General features: G+C 38.8%; 4 protein-coding genes across 4 annotated transcripts in view; all 4 read right to left on the bottom strand.

Moving 5' to 3' along the window:
* Window positions 1-693: 693 nt before the first annotated feature.
* m17 (IL-6 subfamily cytokine M17) lies at window positions 694-2,367 on the bottom strand. Its single transcript, XM_010737936.3, has 3 exons — window positions 2,215-2,367; window positions 1,604-1,752; window positions 694-1,448 (listed from the first exon to the last, which is right to left on the bottom strand). Exons 1-3 carry the CDS (start codon window positions 2,267-2,269, stop codon window positions 981-983), a joined length of 672 nt encoding a protein of 223 aa, XP_010736238.2. The 5' UTR covers window positions 2,270-2,367; the 3' UTR covers window positions 694-980.
* A 3,415-nt stretch (window positions 2,368-5,782) lies between these two features.
* Window positions 5,783-13,195, bottom strand: taok3b (TAO kinase 3b). The gene is made up of 8 exons (XM_019278777.2): window positions 12,437-13,195; window positions 11,367-11,603; window positions 11,082-11,210; window positions 10,741-10,944; window positions 9,910-10,149; window positions 9,136-9,348; window positions 8,652-8,834; window positions 5,783-6,779 (listed from the first exon to the last, which is right to left on the bottom strand). Exons 2-8 carry the CDS (start codon window positions 11,550-11,552, stop codon window positions 6,618-6,620), a joined length of 1,317 nt encoding a protein of 438 aa, XP_019134322.1. The 5' UTR covers window positions 11,553-11,603; window positions 12,437-13,195; the 3' UTR covers window positions 5,783-6,617.
* A 2,923-nt stretch (window positions 13,196-16,118) lies between these two features.
* LOC104934677 (heat shock protein beta-1) lies at window positions 16,119-17,576 on the bottom strand. Its single transcript, XM_010750397.3, has 4 exons — window positions 17,361-17,576; window positions 16,862-17,302; window positions 16,653-16,716; window positions 16,119-16,558 (listed from the first exon to the last, which is right to left on the bottom strand). The coding sequence occupies exons 2-4, from the start codon at window positions 17,250-17,252 to the stop codon at window positions 16,399-16,401; spliced, it is 615 nt and encodes a 204-aa protein (XP_010748699.1). The 5' UTR covers window positions 17,253-17,302; window positions 17,361-17,576; the 3' UTR covers window positions 16,119-16,398.
* A 1,263-nt stretch (window positions 17,577-18,839) lies between these two features.
* LOC104934678 (sushi domain-containing protein 2) overlaps window positions 18,840-22,781 on the bottom strand; it is a 10,131-nt gene continuing 6,189 nt past the window's right edge. Inside the window, exons 11-16 of the mRNA XM_010750398.3 lie at window positions 21,577-21,825; window positions 21,128-21,311; window positions 20,815-20,909; window positions 20,556-20,735; window positions 19,509-19,605; window positions 18,840-19,364 (exon numbers count right to left, since the gene is read on the bottom strand). Coding sequence (XP_010748700.3) covers window positions 19,319-19,364; window positions 19,509-19,605; window positions 20,556-20,735; window positions 20,815-20,909; window positions 21,128-21,311; window positions 21,577-21,825 — 851 coding nt within the window. The 3' untranslated portion in view covers window positions 18,840-19,318. The remainder of the gene's footprint in view (window positions 19,365-19,508; window positions 19,606-20,555; window positions 20,736-20,814; window positions 20,910-21,127; window positions 21,312-21,576; window positions 21,826-22,781) is intronic.

Here is a 22,781-nt window from a genome sequence, read left to right as displayed (position 1 = left end):
CTAGAGTGAATCCCCCTCTACTTCCAGTTTCCTGAAAGCTTGTGATCTGAGGAAAGTTGAGTTAAGTGTTACTTAATTCCAACAAAAATATGTGTTTTCTATATTATATGTATGTATAGAGATCACAGGTTTGCATACAGTGTCTGTTATCTATTTAAAAAAGTTTTTTTTCTGCAGAATTTCAACTTCCCCCTCTTTTCCCCACCCCACCTTTCACACACTTGCATCCCCATCTATATGAGGATGCAAGTGCGCAAACCACACATACAGTTATCTGACCCACCCACACCTTGTGACCGGCCAGACAGCCCGCCAGTTTCATGAAATCTTTCCTATCTGATGCAGCCTTGTGTTGAACACATGCGTCATTGTGAGCTGATATCACACAGTCAGCGTCTCAGCAGCTTCCTGATTTTCTTTTAACCCCTCTTGATTAACTGAATCTGCACAGAGCTCAGCACATAATGCTTTGAGCACAAATTACACAATTTTTCTATCGTTTGAAACTTGTCAAAAACAAAAAATCTTTGTCAACACTATGGAAACAGGTTTCTCAAATCCAGTCCAGCAAATAAGAAGATGCATTATGCATGACTTTGTTTGGGATGGTCTTTTTTTTCCAAACACTCAGATGATGCTGAAATTGACATTATTGATGCAATCACACACAAAAAATGAAAGATCATAAAGAAGTACAGCTGCAAAGTATCTTTTAATAATTCTGCATACAGCAAATAAGTTTACATCAGCATAGGAGAAATGTACATAACATATTAGACAAATTAAATATACATAACCTGCACAGAGATACCTTCACACTCTTGATCTTTTGACAGCACTCCTCTCATCAGAAGCACACATGAAAATAAATATTAAATACCATAAATAGGCTTCATTACATTGATGTACCAGCCACCTTCATACTTATCTTTTTAAGTCTTATAAAGAGCTGACTGTCTAAGGCCAGCCTTAGGTCATCCTCAGAAGAAGAGTGCATTCATTTGTATCCTCCTTCTGCACACTTTGTTTTTTAGAGTCCTCAGTTCTCTGGAAATATTTGACAGGAGCTCCTTGTAGGTCTTCAGGACCGCACAGCCGTAGACCTTCTGCTGGAAAACATTCTGGGATGGAGGTAGTGTTGTCGGCCCCCCTGCTGGCTCCGGTACAGGCAGGTTTGGGAAGAGGCTCTGGTAAAAGCTGTTTATGAGAGCAGCCAGGTTCTTGCTGCGAGCACTGACAACGATGATCTCGGCCAACAGTGGACTCGTGGGAGACTGTAAATCTGTCTGCTGCTCGTACACCCGTTTGAAATGTGGGATGAAGTCTTGGAGATGTATGGAGATGCTCGCTATCCTCTCTGAGGGATCCAGGCCAGAGATGTTGGGGTCAGGAATGCCATTAACTGACACCTTGCAGAAATAGTCTGATATTTCTCCTTGAGAAGTTTTCTGCAAAAAAAAAAAAAAAGAAAGATAATCAGTTACTAATCAAGCCACACATCTTAAAAAGGAACACGAGTGGTCGACATGTTATTATGTTTAAAGGTGGAGCAGTGGATTTAACACAGCAAAATAAGATACAGCAGTTTTATGTCTGCACTTACATATGTTTTGATTAGGTCGACAGATTCCTTCTGTATAAGTCTGGTCAGCTTCAAAGTCTGTTGCAGAGAATTCCCACACTGCTGGGTTCTGCTTGCTGCCACAGTTCTTGTTGAATCAACAGCCATAACCAGCAGGAGAGAGAGTAATGCTGAGGAGAAAGGAACTGGTCAGTTAAGGTTATCCTACATCCCACCAGTGAGGGGAACTTCATTTCAAAGCCACAAGTGGAGGGCAGGAGGGATAAAAATAGATTCTTCACATTGCAAGTAAAACCAGAACACTAGAAGTCTGCTATATTATCCCCTCAGACACTTTATAGAAACATATTCTGTAGTTAAAGTATGTTTAAGTGGCAACAAACATTGTCAACCTCTTCAAATATTAGCCAAATTCTCCAAATAGTTCAAAAACTGATTCACCACTGATGAGTAGTGAAACTGTGAAGCGGTAAAATCGAATCAGAAACTCAGTTTCAGGCAGCTGTAGGCAGTTACAAGGCATCAAAAAAAATAAGCATGCACAAAAGAAAAGCAAGACAAGATGCAAGTGTGTTTAATTATGTGTGTGTTTTCTAATGTTTTAACAGAAAAGTAGATGTAATAAAACTTACTTGCTGCTGCTTCCATAAACTGTTGAAAATGCATACTCTTTACATGACCATTCATTCTCCACTCGGTATCACAGGCAAATTGCGCGGACTCGTCATAATCACACTCCTTTCAAACTTTTTTAAAAGACAGAAACCACAGTTTGTCATAGAGGAAATGACGTGCACTTGTGAGGCAACCAAATTTCCCAGAATTTCCTCCTTTTTTTTTTCAGATGTGCTTTTTTTCATGTCCCCACATGTCTCCCCAGTGAACAGACATGTAGGGACGTTGTCTAATTATTTTTACATGTATGACCATGCAGTGTAGCACAAATATATCTTAGTAGCACTTCCTTTTTTTTATTTTTATTTGTGCACTGAAAACTGTACACAAATATGATGTATTTAAATAGTTCGAGGAACATTAACCTGCTGAATTTAGAAAAGAGGGTCAGACGTGTGTGGATAATAATGGTAGGTCTGAGGTCAGCCTACCACTTCACAGGCTTTTTACCACCATCTAGAGAGCATAGGTGACAAGGTGAGAACTAAGTGGGTGTGGAAAAAGTAAAAGTGAGCTCACCACAGTGAACTAAGTACACAGTGGTGATCTTTCTTATCCAGTTTCTACACAGTAAGGGAAACTGTACCTTGGGTAACATGCAAAGTTCCTTAAATTCAAGTGAAAGCATGCTGTAACAAAAAAAGGTTTTCTGGTTCTTCCAAAGGCTCTCCTGCCTTAAATATGACTTAATACCTTTCAAAGTTTACCCTAATGTGATCAGCAAAGATAAAGGTGACTCTTGAGGTAGCTGCAACCAGACAAGTAAAGTAGAATTGGGTATGAAATATATGAGAGGTGTGAAAACAACAATACCTGAGAAGTGGCCTGGGATCCACCTTTCATATTTAGTATTGTAAACAGTTCTGCTGAACTTGCTCAGTATGTGCATCTTTTTTTGCAATAATATTATCATGCTTGTATTCACTCAGGAAGCTGGCACGGTCACAGGAAATGCATTTCTCAATCACAAACTTTTACATGTGCGTAAAGGGGAGGGTCCGCTTAGACAAACTAGGCAATGTGTCAGTGTGTCATCGCACCACAAGTTTGAGCTTCTGACTGCTGTGCTCATGATATCAGAGGATGATTTCACTGTGACATACTGTTCAATGCATCTTCCAGCGATTTGATTAGTGCATGGAGAGGAACAGGAGGGTTTTGTGAAACATGAACGTAACACATGCTCGGCATTTCATAATTTGTATAATCTCATCATCGTCACTCTTGAATTCTAACAGTGTTTGTCACTTCTGCTTGGAGATACCCTGTGATGTGTTTAGGCCCGCTGTCTGCGTCACAGTTTGTTTTGTGTAAGAACAACAGGTTAGCCTTGCACTGAAAGTGAAACAGCTCACCGAGAACTGACATGAACCCCACTTTTTTTCTTTTTATAAACATGATCACCTCTTGGTTTCGAGCATCCAGACTAGATGCTACATTGTTGTCAAACCACTGACTACTTGAGAAAAGACAGGGGGAACTCAACACACCACATCCCTGTCAACATTACTTCAGGTAAAGGCTAACCACTCTTCTGCCATCCTTCGGGGCTTTCCAGTTGCCCCAGAGGATAATACAGGGGTTTGTGGTGAGGAGGGCAACGGCTGCAGCTTGTGCCGCAGACGTCGACAGTTCAAGGAAACTACAGTCGGATTCCTGCCAGTGTATACAATACAGGCGTGCCAAAAAAAGCCCTCAATCAACTCTTAAATCAAGTTCACTCTGAAATGTAAAGCCTAGAAAACACTGGACGCTCTGCAATGCAACTTCCCTCTCACCTCCTGTTCCCCTTTCCGGGTTCTGGTTTTCACAGGTCGTCTTTGATCTGCATGTATGTTTATAGTTTTACAGTAAATCGTAATAAACAGCATTTGGTACAATGTGGGTCACAGCAGTCGTGTCACACTAAAGAAAAGCAAAAATGAGAAGTCCCAGGCCACATAAGAAGGCACTGCAAAGAAATTCAACCACAAACAATAAGAAACGCACTGTCATAAGATGCAGGATGTGAATTGAGAATCCTTTTAGTTTTCAACAGAATCTCTTTTATTTTGTCTTTGAACTGCACAGGAAATGGTGAATAAGGTTGTTTAGGAAAGTCCCCGTTATTCTAACTAAATACATCTTTCTAGTAACTTAAAATTCACACATAACTGTTCTGAAGCTCTCAGGCAAAACCTTATTCAAGCACCCCAATATTTTTTTTTTTTTAATGGAACCATTTGTCCGCAAAGGCTTCAGTTATATGTGACCAGACAAAAGGCCTTACTGCATATGAGAAACGTTTTTTCATCAAATTTTCAGAAAGTTTTGTGAAAATGTAAAAGGCTGAAAAATCTAGAGGAGCCATTCAACTTCAGAACACACTCTGGTCAAACATAAATTCAGAATTTAGGTTTCTACGTGTAAAACAAGAGCATTTAATATCTATTGCCATCAGGAATTGAATGTCATTATGTTCATCCATTTAAAATACTTTAATACAAGGGGACGTCTTCTTCCACCTTTCAGCCCTGTGAGGAGTATGACCCAACATTAATACAAGTTGTGGCTCTGAAATGAAAAGAAAAAAAAAGAAGAACACCTGCCAAATGTAACAGGGTTGCATTCAAGACCACCACATTAAACAATGTTTCAAAAACTGACCCATGATAAAATAGTATTTATTTTTTCATACATATACTTCATTTTTAGAGGGTTTTCACTGCATGGGGTACTCTAAATATGTCATGAGTGTTTGAAAAACTTAGTAGTGTTTTGACTCAGAGGGGGTTTCAAAATGCTTTCACGTTTACATTTTGTAAAAATCAATCGTCTCTCCAAGACAAAAAACTACAAGGCTAAAGGTGGTATTAGAAATTAAGCACCAAACAATTATCTTTCCATTCAGTATAAATGGAAACATTGTGCAACCTGTTCAATGACCATAATGAACATGGCAAAAAATATGTAAATCTGATCATTAGACACTAATTACTCAAATGCAATCTGGACCCACATGTTGTGTTTTGCTTTTGTAGAGCCGCTGATCCATAAAAGATCACCGTACTGATATTATAAGAAGTCTGTGGTTCCATTCACCAGCATTTATACAATCTGAGAGTCTAGTGATTTGACTTAGCAATATATTGAGCTATTTTATGACCATATCTCTATATTATAAAACAAAAACGAAGCAAAATCTTTATCGTTAAGCTCTGTTATCAGTAATAGACCAGTGTCTCTGTATGTTCTAGCTATATTCTCATGTACAAATATTCATATCAAAAGTTATACAGCACAATTCTCACCATTTTCCTTTACAAGAACTTAGTGAACATTAAATGATTCACAAGTTTAAGATGAAACCAAAAACAAAATGGTGCCGGCCTCAGTAAATAAAATATAGATATAACAAACACGTTAACTTAAAATCTGCTTCAGGCACAACTTAAATAAAGGCATTTGTGAAATCATCATATCAAATATGGCGCTTATGTCCAGTATCCATAGGCTTAAAACAAAAAAAACAAAACAAAAAAATGCTTTTATTTACAAACAGCTAAAATCTCTGACAGATTCATGCTTCACTTCACAACCTGAATTTGTCCTTAAAGTGCATGCAATAATAAGCAGTTTTACCAAGTGGGATCTTGAATTGTGAGAAGATAAACGGGTTGATCAAGCTAATGCCAATTGATCCTACATATCAAATAAAAGAAAAGGTAAGAACTGTCGCCTAGAAAAGTGAGGGACCACAGTATACTGTATGCATAAGCACAATATGGAAGTATGACCAAAGAAAATAAAAGAAATCAAATGAATAAACTCTGACTTTATCCAGTGACCCCATACAGTAATATTAACATTCAGAGCATAAAATAAATAAAACTAAATCAAATAAATAAAAAAGACAAAGCAGCTTAACACCACGGGGGAGTCCGCAGCTCACATTCCACAATGTCCCTTCATGTAACACACACATTAAGCGTCATACGAACATGATGGGTTTCTACTTAAACATATCAAAGTGCCAATTTTACTAAAATTTCCTGATTTATTCAATTCATACCAAAAAGGAGGAAATGGCATGGAGGAAAGAGTCTGTTATTTTTAAACACATACGTTTTGAGTTACACTGACTAGGTTTTGATTTTTATTGACATGTTGTTGTAGATTCTTTTGTTTTACTTTCCCCCTTCAAGTTTCACAAAAGAAGTTCTCATTGCACGTTTAACACCTCGATTCAAAGATGCAATATCTAAGAGAGAAGAAAAAGCAATAGAGAAAGTTATCCAGCTTTGCCACCGTGGATGTGACAAACGGTCAAGTGGACATGAAAAGGGCACGGATAAGTTGTCCTCTAAAGATAAATCCACTTTCATCTGTTGTCTTCTTTGGGGAAGTCCAGAGATCCCAGGCTTCCAAAGCCGAGGCTTCTACTTTCTGTGTCAAAAGCGTTAATTTCTCTGTCTTGACGTTCCAACAAGTGCTTGATCTTTTCGGTACGCTCCTTCTGAAGTGCAGCCAGTTCCTCTTCAATCTGTAATTGAAAAACATCATTATTGGGGCGGTCGGTAGCGTAGTGGGTTAAGCGGCCGCCCCGTGTGTAGAGGCTTCAGTCCTCACTGCAGCCGGCCCCGGTTCGAATGCCGCATCGGACGGCCATTTACTGCGTGTCATTCCCCCCTCTCTCTGCCCCCTGCTTCCTGTCTATCTTCAGCTGTTCTATCATTAAAGGCATAAAAAGGCCAAAAAAATAATCTTTAAAAAAAAAAAAAAAACATCATTATTGTTATTTCGTTACATGAATTTCATTGTCAGTACCTCCAAAACTCACAAGAGCTACCTGCCAGACTGCTATGAGATTTGGTTAGATATTTGTGGTTCCTAAAAGACTGATCTTACTGTCATTTAGCTCCACCTCTAACGCTGAATTAATTAGGTAATATGTCATCTAAGAGCATATAAAAAATATTTTAATTAGCGTTTAATCATTACAGTAATTTTTTAAGCAATATTGGCGAACATTGCCAAGTTGAGCTTCTCAAATTTGAGGAATTGTACAGCATGATATCAAACTAAGCAAACAAAGTAAGCAAACAGTTAATCAATTAATGAAGAATATAATCAGAACAGTAATTGATAATAATAAGACAAAAAGTTAGTTGCAGTCCTACCCACGTCATAATTATTTATTTATTTTTAATCACTGCAGAATATCATGCTCCCTAGTGGATGAACCCTTTCCATCTTATTCACTGTAGTGGTTAGACATTTCTAGAATAAAAATGCTTTTCTTTGTCAAAGTTTGTAACTCAAGCAAGAAGTTTCACAAGGTGTGGGGACTTTTCCCTAAATCTTCAGTCAAATTGAAGTATCTGTTCCTCTTTCCCCTGTTTTGCTTCTTTGTTTGTCTCTCTGTCAGTTACATAGTCTCTATCAGTCAGTGTCTTCTTCTACTAATTCAACTTTATTTGCTCATTTATTCATCCTGTTTTTTGTGTTTTTATTATTATTTATCTTGCAATTCAAAATGCGTGATTAAAATTCCTAATAAAATATCTGAGAGAAAAAAAAAGTGCATTTCTTTTTTTTGGTGCCATAACAATGCTTTATGGTAATTTGCACATTTTGCCACCTTTATCAAATGTGCAGGCAAAGAGACGTGTTACTGCTTCAATATATATTTCAGTTTTAATGAACTGGTCAGAACTAAGAAAAAAAAAAAAAACAAGACTATGAGTCTGCAGCCATGCTATCAACAGTGTGATGCTCCCAGTGGCATTGTAAACATGCTGATGCTAAACATGTAAAAAGTTTAACATCTTCATTTAGCATGTCAGCATGCTGACATTTGCTAATTAGCACTAAACACAAACTACTCATGAGTTATGGAGGTATTTTGTCATATTTGAAACGAATTAATCTTTTGCCCCCCTAATCCTGAGTTAAGTTGATAACAATTAATCTAATATTTGTCAAGCTATTTCACTTAAAATCCACAATCATCAACCTAGATGAAGTCACATGATCGCCAAAGTCATTAGAATGAATTGTCTGGGGACCATGAATGTTTGTATAATCTATGGCAATCCATCTATTAGTTGTTTCAAGCATGGATAAAAAATATTTGAACAAATACATTTATTTTGCTATTATTGTCATATTTTATGCACACAGCATTGGTTCTATGAGACCTACATTAACAATTCCAACCAATCATTAGGAGCTGGTGGACCTCCACTGGCTTCCCAACTGCAAATTTGCATGTCTAGGGACACATATCCATGCCAGAGGTAACTGAAGCCAAGGTCTTCCCCACAGCAATTTCATATTTGTGGTTGTAATGAGCATTGCAACCACTAGGGGCCACTAGCAAGAATATCTGGAATATCTTTGATTTTAAACCTACCTTCTGTTCAAGGTGCGCTCTGCGTATGGAGACCTTCTGCTCAAGTTTCTGCTGCTCTCGCTCGTGTTGGGTCTCCATCTGTGACTTGGTTTTTCTCTGGTAGGCGTCCAGGAGCTCCATCTCTTGCTTCAGCTGCTGCTTCAGTGCTTGGCACTCTGTTTCCTGCTCTGCGTCTAAGCGCATCTAGAGAACCAGCGATAGAGCAGATATAGGTAGTTACGAACACATTAGCAACAAGCATAGGTTAGGCCTCATTTATCAAACTACAGGCCACCAATTTCTGCAAAAGATTTACAAAATAAATGTGGCGTTAAAAACAGTGATCTACAAATTCAATTGTGTGATGAAGCTGACACACATATAGCTGTGACTGTTATCATTAGCCTGATCTGAAGAACAAATGTGTTGTACAAATAAATATACAACATACGAATGATGAATGAGGCCCACTTATTCATGACAAGATGCTTCAGGATCCTCGTACCGCTTGTGAAGCCATCATCTCGTTGATGCTCTGCTCATACTGCTCCGCCAGTATGGCCAGCTTGCGTGTCTGCTCCTCTTTTAGGCTCTTCAGGATGGTCTTATGGTCACCTTTGGGAGAAACCTCCAGCTGATGGTTCCTAAGAGCTTTGTACTGTTTGTTCTGCACCTTGCAAGTATCCTGGAACTGTTTCTTGATCTGCATCTCCAGCGTCTACAGAAGGTTAGAGGAGAAATAAATGTTCCTGGTTCAGTTTGAATTTAAATGCAAAATAATTCTCCTGAACAATAAATGAAATAGTAAACAATTATGACTCTCTTACAGTATGTCTAATAATCTTAATTTGATCTCAAGCTACCAATGTAGAGGAAATCATTTCAAAGTGGAGTAAGTCGTACAAATAATTAATTCATTAATTTGTTTGCAATGCCCTTGAATTTTAGCTACTATGCCTTCACATCTCTACATTGTAGCTAAAATAAAAAATAAAAAAAATACTGCCATTGGATAAAAGGAGGAGAAAAGATTTTAATTTGTGAAAGATATCATGATAAATGTTTTGGAAGAAGTAGTTCTCATGGCAACAATATTAGTGATACTGATGGGCAATTTAGAAAAAGAATACATGGTACAGATGTACAGTACCTGTAGCCCTTTCATAACCATGACATAATCCTCCTGTCATGAAACATCTCTTTATAAAAACAAATGTTTTAAAACTGGATATCAACTCACTAAATAATCACATAGTGGCAAAGAGAAAGTTCCAGGCACCTTGAGGTTTCTGGGCTGCTGCCGCTGCTCCAGAGTGTGTTTCCTGTGTAGTTCCCTCTGCCGTCGGCCGTTGTACTCCTCCTGGTTTTCGAGCTCCGTCTGGTGTTGCAGCCGCATGAGTTCAATACGAAGCTTCTGCAACATCTGCAGCTGCCTGCGCTCCATGTCCTGGGTGGACTCGTCCTGTCGGATCATCAGGGCATGCTCCATCTCCTTCTGGGTCCTCTTCTTGTTCAGCTCCTGGGACCCGAACATATGACAATATATACGGGTTAATTTTAGTGTTCCTCAATGTTCACTGTTGGGTCCTCTTATTTTTAACATAACGTTTGTTTCTTTTTGCTATATTTCATAAAGTCTCCGAGGAAGTTTTCAGAGGAAAATGTTGAACTTAGGTGATCATCACCCAGATCAAATTAGGAAATGATAGCATAAACAATAGCAGCACTAAGTATAATGATTTTAGCATGTAAATTAATGCCTCTGCTCTTTTCATCTGTAGGTTAATGTTGCATTTCACAATTTAATCTAATGTAATGATATACGTTTGTTTTAGGTGAGATGAGCTTCATCTCTGCTGTAAAACACAGAGTTAAAACACACAATACTGACAGAGCTGTCATTCAATTTCACAGTTTTAAGTGTCACAAAAAAAGTCAAGATTAAAAAGGAACAAGCTGTTTTGTTCCATATAACTTGTGTTGTGCTGAGGCCAACATGTTTACCACCTTGTTAAGACACTTTCCCACTCTGTAAATGTAGTTTTGCACTCAGTAAAAATCCCAAATCTAATTACACATTTTGTTATGTAATGTCAAGAAACCGCATTACCTCTCTCAGTTGCTCCTGTTCAAACTCGTGCCTCCTAACCAGACTCCGGCGTTTGAGGGCCCTGCAGCTCCGGTCGTAGACCAGCCTCTGCTGGGCCAGCAGATGAGCTTCCTCCTCAGCCTGAGAGCGCTGCATTGTTTCTTTGTGCCTGGACAGACGCTCCTGCTTCTCCTCCTTGGGTGTACAAGGATCTTCGCTCATCTCCTGTAACACAACCACAAATGGAAAAAAAAAACAACATAACAGAGAAAAAGGAGTGAGTATTATCTGAAGACAATGACACAGAATAAGTTTCATGTTGAACAGATAATGACAAACTTGTATTTGTTCATGATATTTACTTCTTTGATCTTGTCTTTGCAAATCCTGTATTCCTTTTTCTGGTTCTCTAAGAAAGAAGTCAGCTCTTTCTTTTGCTGAGCAACAATCTGTTGCTGGATCCTCCTCTCTTCAGCTGCAACTGACTTCATCTGTGAAGAGACATTAAAATATTCAAATTATCACCCTTCATTGATCTCCCAACTGTCTAAAATGCCGGCGCAGACACAAGTTTGGCTTGAAGTGAATGAAATCACTCTGTAGTTTCTAACTTCATTCATAAATAACACCTGCTGTTGAGGCTGTACCTCTTTGTCTGTTTGAGCAGCGTGGCGTTTGGCCAGTCTTTCCAGCTCAATGTAAGTGTTGTTCGCTTGTGTCTCTAATTCCTTCTGCAGCCGGAGCCTATGCTCATCCATCTCGGCCTTTAGCCTGTTCTCCAGGGCGATCAGCTGCTTCTGGTGCTGCCGCCGCATGCGCTTATACCCAGACATCTGCTCCCGCAGCTCAAAGTCCTGCTCATGCTCCTGGATCTACCTGATGACCTAGACAGAAGATCACAGGAAGCAGGAAGTAAAAGAAACAGAGCAGGCAGAGAGAAACAACTGACATGGTGGCAGGAGAATGACAGCTGGGAAGTCAAAGGCTCTGGCCTGAAAACACACCAGGTATACATCCACAGTGAACCCAAGAACTTAACAAGAGTTGATAAATAATACAGATGTCTGACAGTCCTTTAGTATCAATGGCTTTCAGCATCAGTGTCACACAAAAAAGGTGAAGTTCATCAACATGCAGAGGCTCTGCTGTTTAATGCCATTCATATCTTCAACTCCTGATCATATGAAGCAACATGAAATCACCAAATCAGCCACTATAGCACCATTTCTGAATAATAAGTATCTTATATATAATCTTATAATATCATATAAGTAATTTATATGATATGAGCTCAAGTCTAAATCTGTAAAACAACTATTATCTAATAAGACTGGTGTGAGAGAAGATGTGCAAATGTACCAGTTTACAATCTGTCAAACACTAAATCTCGTCAGTGACAGACACCAGGCTTATATGGAATACATAGAAATGCAATGCACACACACACACACACACGCATAAAAGCAGAGGCAGAGAGGGAAGCTGAGGATGGAAAAAAAAATGACATCCATTAACAGGATCTGGTTGCCATGACTACAGATGTACAGCTGAGAACACAGACACCCCTCTCCCTCCCCTCCTCACCCCCTGCCGCCAGCACGCACACACACTAACACACACACGCGCGCGCGCGCGCGCAAGCACACACTCTAACACACACGCGCGCGCGTACACACGTATTTTCTATGCAAACGCAGGAGGAGAGGGAGCTGCGTACCAAAGATGCTGATTTGATGGTGGCAATGTGTTCACAGATCTTGCAGTCGGGAGACCGGCTCTTGTGAGAAGTAGGCCGCAGCTCTGGCCTGGTGTCCCTGTGCACAGCCTCATCCCTCACGCAAGCATGGTCCTGCAGGGGGGGAGGAAAAGGAGGAGATAGTGGGGCTGGGTGCTTCCCAGGCCCGCCGCACTCGCTGTTTCTGCTAGAGCTGCTATTATTGCCGAATCTCCCTGAATGCAGCACACATCCAGCTTTAAATGCATCCTTCCCCTGCTTGTTCCCCCGCTACTGTCTGCAAGTTCTTCCTAAGAGAGAAAAGGGCATTGCCAAACAATTGCAGGCACCACCGCGAAGGCAGCTTACTGGATGTAGTCGTTTTTTTCTGGCGTCCCCCTCTTCCCAAAGAGGAAGAACCAAATGGCTCCGGTGGATAAGGGTGAATTATGCAATGCCTACCATTGGTAATCGGAGAAAGATAGCACGGGGATGTATTTTACTGCCACTCTCCTTTTCCGTTTCAAAATGCAAGAAATGTTTGGGAGGAAAAATACTTTTCCTGTGTTCCAATGATCGCATGTGGTACCATATTTAAAAATATTTGAATCAGATAAGGCACATCCAAACATGGTTTTCCCTCGAATATGTCGCTTGATGATCCGTTTGTATTCCACTCGAATTTCTGTCCTACATTTACAGCGCACTTGGTCATGGTAGGTGGTTCTGGTGCTTTCTATTCATCTCTTTCCTCTGTCCGTCTTCTACACTCCCCCTTCCTTTAAAGAGACACCGCAATACTACAGGCACGTCTCAACAAGCCTAAAATTATTTAGCATCACATCACCAGATCCTTCTTTAGAAAGGATAAATATCACTCATGAAATCAAATATTATGATAAGAACAATGCCCAGGTGTAAATATCATTGCAAATGTGTAAATCCGTATTTTTTTAAAGAAAGTTACATTATTCTTATAATGTTTTACAAAATTCACAAATCCTACAACATCATATGAATATTACTTGTGTTTTGATATATTTGAGACGTGAGAACATTATTTTTAATTGTTATTATATTTGGCAATACTTGATGTTGCCATTAGGTGGCGACAGAGACAAACATTTAGTCATATGCTGCGTCTTAGTTTGGGTACTTCCGTTAGTGTTAGTCTATGTAGTACACAGTGTACTTCCTGGCATAGTGTACTAATTTTGGCAGGGTAGTGTTGTCTCAGATCAAGTATTGCTGTTGTGCACTTACCGTAAATGATGATCCAACATTTTAACTGCGTCTTCTTCATAACTGAATTGTAACCGTGCAGAGCATTAGCTGCATTTGATTGCCAAAATATAAATCAAAAACCAATGTGCAACTTGTATTTGTATGTTGCTGTGTTCACCGCGACCACTTCAGTTCCAGCAACTTCCTCATCCGCCATTTTCACAATGCCACTAGTCCCTACCCTTCTGCTACATAGCCAACATGGTAACCACCGAGGGCGAGAAATGTCCACACTCAACTTTTTGACCGTTTTGCCCACACCATTCAGGTACTCACAGTACTCTTGATTTTCCCATAATTGACACCTATGTACTTAAAATAGCGAGTGAAAGTATGAAAGTTCTTGATGGAGACACAGCAGCAGCCTCCGTCCATGATGCTGAATATATATTAATACTTCTTCTCTACTGCAAATTCGTTGTACACTTTAGCAACTGTGCAGTACTCCTGGCAACCACCAGAAATTATCATGGAAACTGCAGCATATGCCAAAGACCTAGAAACCACAAGGAACACCTTAGCAAACACATAACAACGACCTAGTACAATCCTGCCAACCAGCTGGTCGCTGCCCGACAACCCTGCCAGAGATGCCAGACAATCTTGTGCCAGCATGCTGGAGCAACACAAAGCTCATACACAGCAACACCCTAGGAGCCAAATAGCAATCACTTAGCAGTCCTCTAACAATCACCTATAGCAACACCTCAAAAAGTTTATACGCTCATAAAATGGGCAATAATACTGTGTTACTGATCAACTCAGGGTGTTGTTGAGGTCTTCTGTTGTACACTAAACACTCAAGTCAAGTGTTGATAATGGTGAGGTCAAAGGATGGATGGAGGGAGGATGGATGACAGACTTTTTAGAGGTTCTGCACATATGATCATACAGTGATGGGGCACAGCAGGGAATGACTGCAGTGGATGGTACCAAGCCTCTGCCGGATGTGTTAATACACCTCTATAATCTGTTGGCCAGAGATAACTTAATTGTCAGGGAAGATTTTATGGTATTTTCATCTCCTCTTTATCTAAACTGGCACATTAATTGCTATAAAGCTTCAGCTGTGTGAGTCAGAAAGGACAAAATATTTTTCTTTAATCACAAATTCACTATACTGGCTTGAATCTTGTATGAGACAATAACCCTCAAAGATAGCTATTTGGGAGCATTGGTTAAAGAATCTGTTTCCTCTGAAGTGTCTGTCTATATATTAAGCTTCTCTTCTTTGAGATCTAACTTCCATCTCCTATTTTCATTTTCTATATAACTGAAGAAGTTATTGTACTGCCATTTTTGTTTTCCTTTGACACTTAACTTACCATTCTTTACTGCATATCAAAATTAAATGAACTCACTACTTCAACAAATTGCTCTTAAACGATTACTGGAGTATTTGGATGTTACAGCCAGCAGCATGTTAGATAATCAACAAACCAAAACAATAAAGCAATTATCCATTATCATACTTGTGTACACATTTCTCTATTTTCAATATTTCCAGTGTTGCATTACTCCATGTGTTGATATACAGTGCACCTGTCATAACTTGGTTACGTTATCATGTAATACCCAGTTCAGGCCCTAGATGTCACTGTTGGCTTTGAAGAGGTCTTCATCAGATCAGATCAGCACCTGACTTTTACTCTTCAGCCTCCATTACATACACAGAGAGGAAGCTGCTGTTACATTATTGCTGCCCAGTTGCCAAATACCTTCATTTCATCCAACACTAGACTGCTGTAGATTTACTTTGAAATTTTGCTTCATCACGTCTTGTAGAAGACCACATTTGATCACAGTGAGTTGGTGCGATATTTAATGTTTGAGAAAAATGTCTTTAAGAGAAAATGTTTATGAATGTCCACATAAATAGATCAAATTGACTCAAATATTACACATAAAGCTGTCTCTCAAACATGAAGTAATGTCCAAATATTACACTGGACAATGGACTTCAGTGCCCTCTTGTGGACCATCTGACAAACATTTTGGGCAAAGAGAGCAATGAATGAAAAATCAGTACAAATTAATGTAATTGTTGTAATTAATCCTCTAATCTGTCAGCAAATGAAAGACACTAAAAGAGAAAATTACATGTTTTTTTCTATTTATATGGCAGAAGCTTTTTAATACATATGTGGAAGATTATATGATACCAGGACAGCTTTATTAGGATGGTTATTCAATACATCAATGTACAACTTTCAGTACAAACACACAGAATTAATCTACACAGTGTTTATCTTCCTCGAAAGCAAAATAAAAGTCATCTAAATCCATGATTGTTCTATTATATTGTTACACAGTCAGTTACAATAGCCAGGACAATTAAATCTGTAATCCACTGTCTGTTCTCAGCCAGTATTGTCAGCCATAATCTACACAATCCTTTAGGTTTTTACATAATGACATCATTCAAAGTGCATGAAAAAACTGGTATGTTGTTATGCTAATCCTTTTGAGTTGACAAGCAAAATAATTCCTAATTTTCAGAGTAAGCTCTGTGTTATGTTTATGAGTCTGTATTTTATTTTGAAACTAGAAGTTCTTGTGTCATGGTGCTACATTGGTGACAATGCAAAAAAGAAAAAGGGAAATAAACTTGTTACAGTGATTAACAGACTAGTTTTTTTAACAGACTGCTACACACAACCTGGGCTACTGTTTATTGGTTTTCACTTCTCACGGTCCTGAGTCTGTCTGATCTGAACAGGTATGACGATTTCATTGATCGGGTCACTGATGGATGTCCCAGGGGCGGGAGCCTCTATGGACAGGACTCCATCACAAGACAGCGAAGAACTGATGTGCTGTAGGTCCACCCCTTGTGGGAGCCTTGAAAAAATGAAGAGGAAGTTTATCTACAACTAACACACCAAAAGCTGCAAATTATACAACATTTCCTTTGATATTCTCAGGGACAACTTACTTGTATTTCCGAGTGAAGCACCTTGACACTGATCCATGCTCATCCTGCCTTTCTTCATGATTTCCTTTTTAATGTAATACAGAAATAATAATAAAAATATCAGTTAATGATAAGGCACATATTAGTTTGAGGTCTGTGTATTTCGAGTATTTACAATTTATTATGATGCTTTTACTTGTCTTCACATCAGAGAACCCTGTGCAGTATACCTGATATTTGCAAATAACCCTCCTTGGTTGTGATTGTAATTTCCTCAGGCGAGAAGTGATTGACGTCCAGGTTTATCTTCCAGCTGTCCTGTCCTGTTCGGATCTCTGACACTCCACTTGTCTGTTGTCCCAGACCCTTTGTGTTCACCGCCCCAGGATGCTGACCACTGAATGGAGCAAGAAGGGGAGTTTGTGTGTACCCAGGCCACGAGAAAGAGCCCAGTCTCCTCTTTGCCCAGGTTAACCAGTCCAGATCACTAGGCTCCAAGAAAGGAGGGAGGCCAAAATCCTCTGCAAAAATGCGGCTCGGCTGTGTCCAGTTTGGAAAAGGTTCCCAGTTGACATCTCGGCGGAAAATGGGACGGGATAATATTTTATTTTGTTCACCCATTTCCTAGAAAATAAGCTCAGAATGAAGGAAAAGGATGTTGAAACTGCAAAACCTGTAGCTCCACCCTGACAAACAAGTCCAGATTGATGACCTGAACACTAAACAGTAGGGCAGCTGTATTTTTATCCTCAACAGAAAAGTAAGCAGGAGGGCTGAGGAAAAGACTGCTTTGGCATTTGTAATGCTCAGCTCACACACTTTATATACCCAGCTGATTCATTTTAACACTTGTCCAGCATTAAGTGTGATCTAAAGGGTGAGAATGACTTGAGCGATGACTTGTCATGAGCTGGGCTGTTACTCCTCCGTTGCCCCAGGACCTGGAGAGGACAATGCTAATTATTTGTATTTATATCTCTGGAGTGTCAGTGGCAAGTTGTTGGTCAATGACTCTGGAAAACAGCACGCAGACAGTTTATTCAGCAGTGCCCTCTGCAGTCTTGTCACATACTGGTGCCCTTTGTCCATAGAAATCACAGCTTTGTGTTATGTGAGGGAACAGCACGTACATTCAGAGTCACACAGTAAGCAACAGAGTTACTTCCAGTTTCTAAGCTCAAGACTGAAGAGAAAAAGAGCAAACAAACATTGTCATGTGATGAGTATGTAGGGCTAATTAGAACGGTAAAGACGTGTTTACATCCAGGACAAAGTGATGGACTGTAGACTGACGCAGTCGAGTGTTGTTGAGGAATTTTGCATCTACAACTACGTCCTCATGGGTGTTATGTTGTAGAAATAATGAACAGAGCTTTAGAGAAATAAATCAAGCCATTTGCTATCAGAGATGATTAGTATTTATTAATTAGGCATTTTCTGTAGGCTTTTTCGATCTGACCTCAGAGCATCAGTCAAAGGTATTAACTCAATAAATGTTGAGCAACACAAGGCAGAAATGAAGTGTCAAAGTAATTATAGCTGACCTAAGTAAATAAATCATGCTTGAAGTGAACTCATGGCCTAGACTGTTGTTAGTAGCACCGTCTTGAATTATCTCATTTAGTCAAATTACCTAATTTTCAAACCAAAGAGTTACATAGCATGCATTTTAAGCACAGATTGTGTAGAAGTGGTTAGATTTCGAAAATATAGTCATCAAATGTGATTAAATAAAAGCCATAATCTACAAAACAGACATTTTTCAACAAAATTTAGCCCAACAGACAGCTAATCCAACAGCACTGAAAAAGTAAAAGCCACCGCTCTGTATGATTAAATCTTTTACTTTTAGAAATCTCCATAAAATCAGAGGACAGACTAGAAACTGTTAAAGGCAGAGCGGCAGTGAGTTTTGTATTCAATTATTAATTTTGTATGACTACAATGCAAGTGATCAACATGAAGTTTTATGATTTATAGGACCAGTGAATAGGATTTAGTGCCATCTAGTGATGTAGTTCACCTCACCCTCTACTATGGTGGCTACATAAAGTACCAAAAACATAAAAAGTCCAGTCTAGTCAGTGTCAGTGTTTAATTTGTCCATTTTGGGCTACTGTAGAAACAGTAGCAGTACTGTAGACTGATGAGCTCAAACTGAATGACGTTACAGAAAATATTTGAAATTTGTGAAACTTTATTGTCCAATACATTTGAAAACGATAAGCTGTATAACAATATTCATCAGCATTTGATGACAATACACAAACAAAACCTTCAGTTGTACACTTAACACGGTATAACATTAACAGTAATGGAGTGTTTAGACAGGTAGTGTTAGCTTATTGATTTAGGTCCATTATATTTATATAGATCATCCAGCTTAATTACTGACTGTGAAGTACCACAAGAACCACAAAACCTATAAATAAAGTTCTTCACAATAAAGTAGGTGTAAAGGTGAAGTTTTGGTCAAAAGTGCAACAAAGGTTAAAAATTAAACCCTACAGAAGTCGATGCAATATTACTACCATGGAAGATGTGTATAGATGTGTAGTTATTCTTTAACTGAGCAGGGACCTTTGCTCAACCTTATTATATATTCAAGTCTGAGTCATGGTTGTGGTTTACGAGGTTCATAAACAAAGATATTTTAGTTCAAAGAAAGAAATTCAGTTTAGAAGGCCTCAGTTTTCATCTTCTTCTGACCTTGCGAACTTCTGTGCAGCTTTCCTAAAATACAAAAACAATAAATTAAAAAAATTATTAAAATTAAAACAGTGAAAAGAGAAAATGCACTTTAGAATGAATAAATGCATTTTTATAAATGTTATCTTACAGATTAATGATACATTAAGTAAAGATACTGTACCACACCTTTTCTGTTTTTTGGAGTGGAGTACGATTGATGTAATAATTATAATCAGTGCAATAGCTCCAATGACTGAACCGGCTACAATTCCTGTGATGTTACCTGAAAAATGACAAAGATGTTTTTAAACCAGTATGTGCAGAAGTTTGTTTGATTCCTTCACTAGGTATTTCATTGCATAGATCCAGACAGGAAGAGAAGGTACATGCAACAAACATCCCCAATCAAATCAAATCGGGGACACCCATAATGTTCTCATATTAAAATTGTTCTGATTAAAGGTGTTCATGTTTAATTTCTTGTCCATTTTAGTGGCACATAACGGATAAATGTTGTACTTCTGTCTCTTATGCAAAGTATTTTTGTGTTGCTACTACATATAATCATTTTTTATGATGAGATTAAAGTACTTTATTGATTTAAACATGCGATTAGCACTTAAGTTGATGCAAAAATATTCTTCTTCTTCATTATCCTTGCCATTTTGTGATTATGCCTCAATATCATAAGGATCTCTTCTGAAAATACTTAGTTATGCATGTAGTTTAAACTATACCTTATTTCTAGTCATGATTCTAGGTATGGTAATGTCTGTCGCTCATTCGGCTGGTCTACCACTTTGTTGATATATGATATGATATTATATATTTCAGAACCAATTACTGGATAGCTTGCCATGAAGTCATGTTAATTTTCATTCAGCTTGCCTGAGCTCCCATCTTTTCTCAATTGCGGATTAGCCAGGACCCGCCAGAGGCAGAACTACCAAGACTGCGGTAGTTAGAGCCACCATGGGTTTATGTATCATAGTTCCTAGATGATGAATCCTAATTTTGGTGATGACATGTCTTGATTGGATGGACTGCCATGAAAGTTGGAAAAGTTGAAAGTAATTTTGTTTTGCATTTTAACACTTCAGAGCTGATTTGTTGGATCAAATGATGCACATACGCACACACATGCATGCCCAAGCACAGATACACACATTTTCCACAGCTGATTTGTGAAGATCAAAATCAATGAACAAGACTGATTTCATTATTTATTCATACTGGGAATCACGCAGGTTGTTTCTTCTCCAGACCACTGGCCATTAGACTGGCACGTGCGCACTGCTGATCCTTTGAGAGTGTAGCCGTCATCGCAGGAAAGCTGCACCTTAGCCCCTTGTGTATATGTGGTACCCTTCTTTTCCCCGTTAGTTGGTGGTGAGAGCCATCCACAGGATATCACTGCACAATATAAGAATAATGAGTACTGTGAAAACAAGTGAATGTTATTCAGTGTAAAAATACTTTTTCATTGACTCACCTTGCTTTAGATCCTGCTCAAGAGAAAGGTGACTCTGGAAAGACACTCTGGTAGCATTGCCCATTGCTGGACTACGACCTACCAGGATATCATACCTACAAGATAGAGGTACTGATGAGTGGCTGTAGTTAACAAAATCATTTCACTGAAATTAAAATTACTTGAATTGTCGAGCTCTAAAAACATCAATATTTTCAGCGTACTCAGTGGTAAACTGAGCGTCACACGTACAAACTTTTCAGCACAGGTATGTTTCATAAAAACACAGTAATATTAAATTCATTAATTCAAAAGAAGATAAAAGTTTTCATACCTACAGAACTGAGAGCCCTCTCCAGTGCATATCTTAGATGCCTGACTGGCTAAAGGATCATCTGGATTCTCAGGGACAAAAAACACTGGAATAAAACTAGGATCTAGTCTGGGGCTATAAAGATATGTATCCAAAAGGTATTCAGAATCATATGTGAACAAGGCAGACTTGTTTTCAACAGTCCCTGTAAGACAAAAAGACAAAGTTAGACACATTTCTCACCACGAATGTATTCAAGAAAGCAAGAAAAGCAAAATTATCTACTGATATTTTACAAAATGAGCCTCCTGACAGAGGCAGTATGACACACAAATGGTGTGGTGAAAGGACCTTGAACTTTGGTGACCAGTGTTTAATTCTTCCTGACTAATACCAAAGATAATTTCTATTGTGAGTAGAGAATAAATTTATGACAGTTCACATAATCTGCGTTGTGGATCATTTCTTACAGTTTGTCCCAAAGCTGAACACCTCCTCTGGATTGCTTTGGTTCTGCACAACTTGAGTGTTGCTGAGTGTGAGGTCGTCCTGGGCGTCGCCGTTCATCTTTCCCAGCAGTCCTAGGGTGAGGCCTTTAAACTCCTCTGGCAGGAGCACAGTGGTTGTCATGGTTCCCTCTCTCAGTCGCACTTCCACCCCGGCTCCAGTGGGGAACATAACGGTCACATTTGTTGGGGTTGGAGAAAACACGAACACACCTAGAAAAGAGGTTTTGTTAGAATAAAAGCAGTTCTTTTAGTTTAGATGAGATCAAGACCTGACTCTGAAGACCCTGAAAACATTTTATAAGCTTCTTACTGTGTCTTCTGAAAGAGTAAAGTCATTTATGCATTTAAGTTTTTACAAAGTAAAATTACAGAAAATGGTTGAAGTCAACATGAGTTTCTTGTTTAGTGTTTCCTGTTTTATTTTGTAATTCTCTCGTATCTATATCTGTTACTTCACTTCCTGCTTTTGTTCAGTTTCCTGCTCGTTTTAATTTTCTGTTCCACCCTGATTAGTTTCACCTAATCTGTGTTTTGTTGTCTTGTCTTTACTTGAGTATTTAGTCCCTGTGTTTTCTTTGTTTCACTTTTGAAACTTTTTTTTTAGCTCTTCTGCGTTTTCATGTCTGTGTTTTGTGTTTTTGTGATTTTTGTTTGATAAATCAATCTTTTGTCTGTTTTTGCCAGACCTGGGGTCTGTTTCACAAAGCAGGTTCAACAAACTCTGAGTCAAATCCTGAACTCTGAGTTGATCTACTCTGAGATAGGAAACTCTGAGTTTTCGGTTTCACAACAGCTGATTTGAGTTGGTTTAATCAACTCAGAGTAGTTTAACCTGGAGTTAAACTTGAGCTCCACAGACATATAAAGCCAGCATCAATGGAGCCCAGATTCGATGATTGAACATGGAAACTGACAGAAAGAGGGCAGCATTTTTCACCCCAATAGAATTGGAAATATTAATGACTGCATATGGAGAATATGAGCATGTCTTTAGAAAGAAGTGCAACACTGCAGCGGCTGCTAAAGAGAGGGAGAGGGCATGGGAGAGCATTGCTGCTCGGGTCAATGCGTAAGTTTAAATGTAATATTTTGCAATCACAATAACTATTGAAGGGCAAATTGCATGAATGGAGCCTATTAATTTATTTCATGTAGGTGCAATCCGG

The sequence above is a fragment of the Larimichthys crocea genome, chromosome IX (genome assembly GCF_000972845.2).
Source record: "Larimichthys crocea isolate SSNF chromosome IX, L_crocea_2.0, whole genome shotgun sequence".
Classification (NCBI taxonomy): Eukaryota; Metazoa; Chordata; class Actinopteri; family Sciaenidae; genus Larimichthys; species Larimichthys crocea.
This window is presented reverse-complemented; position numbering and strand designations above follow the sequence as displayed.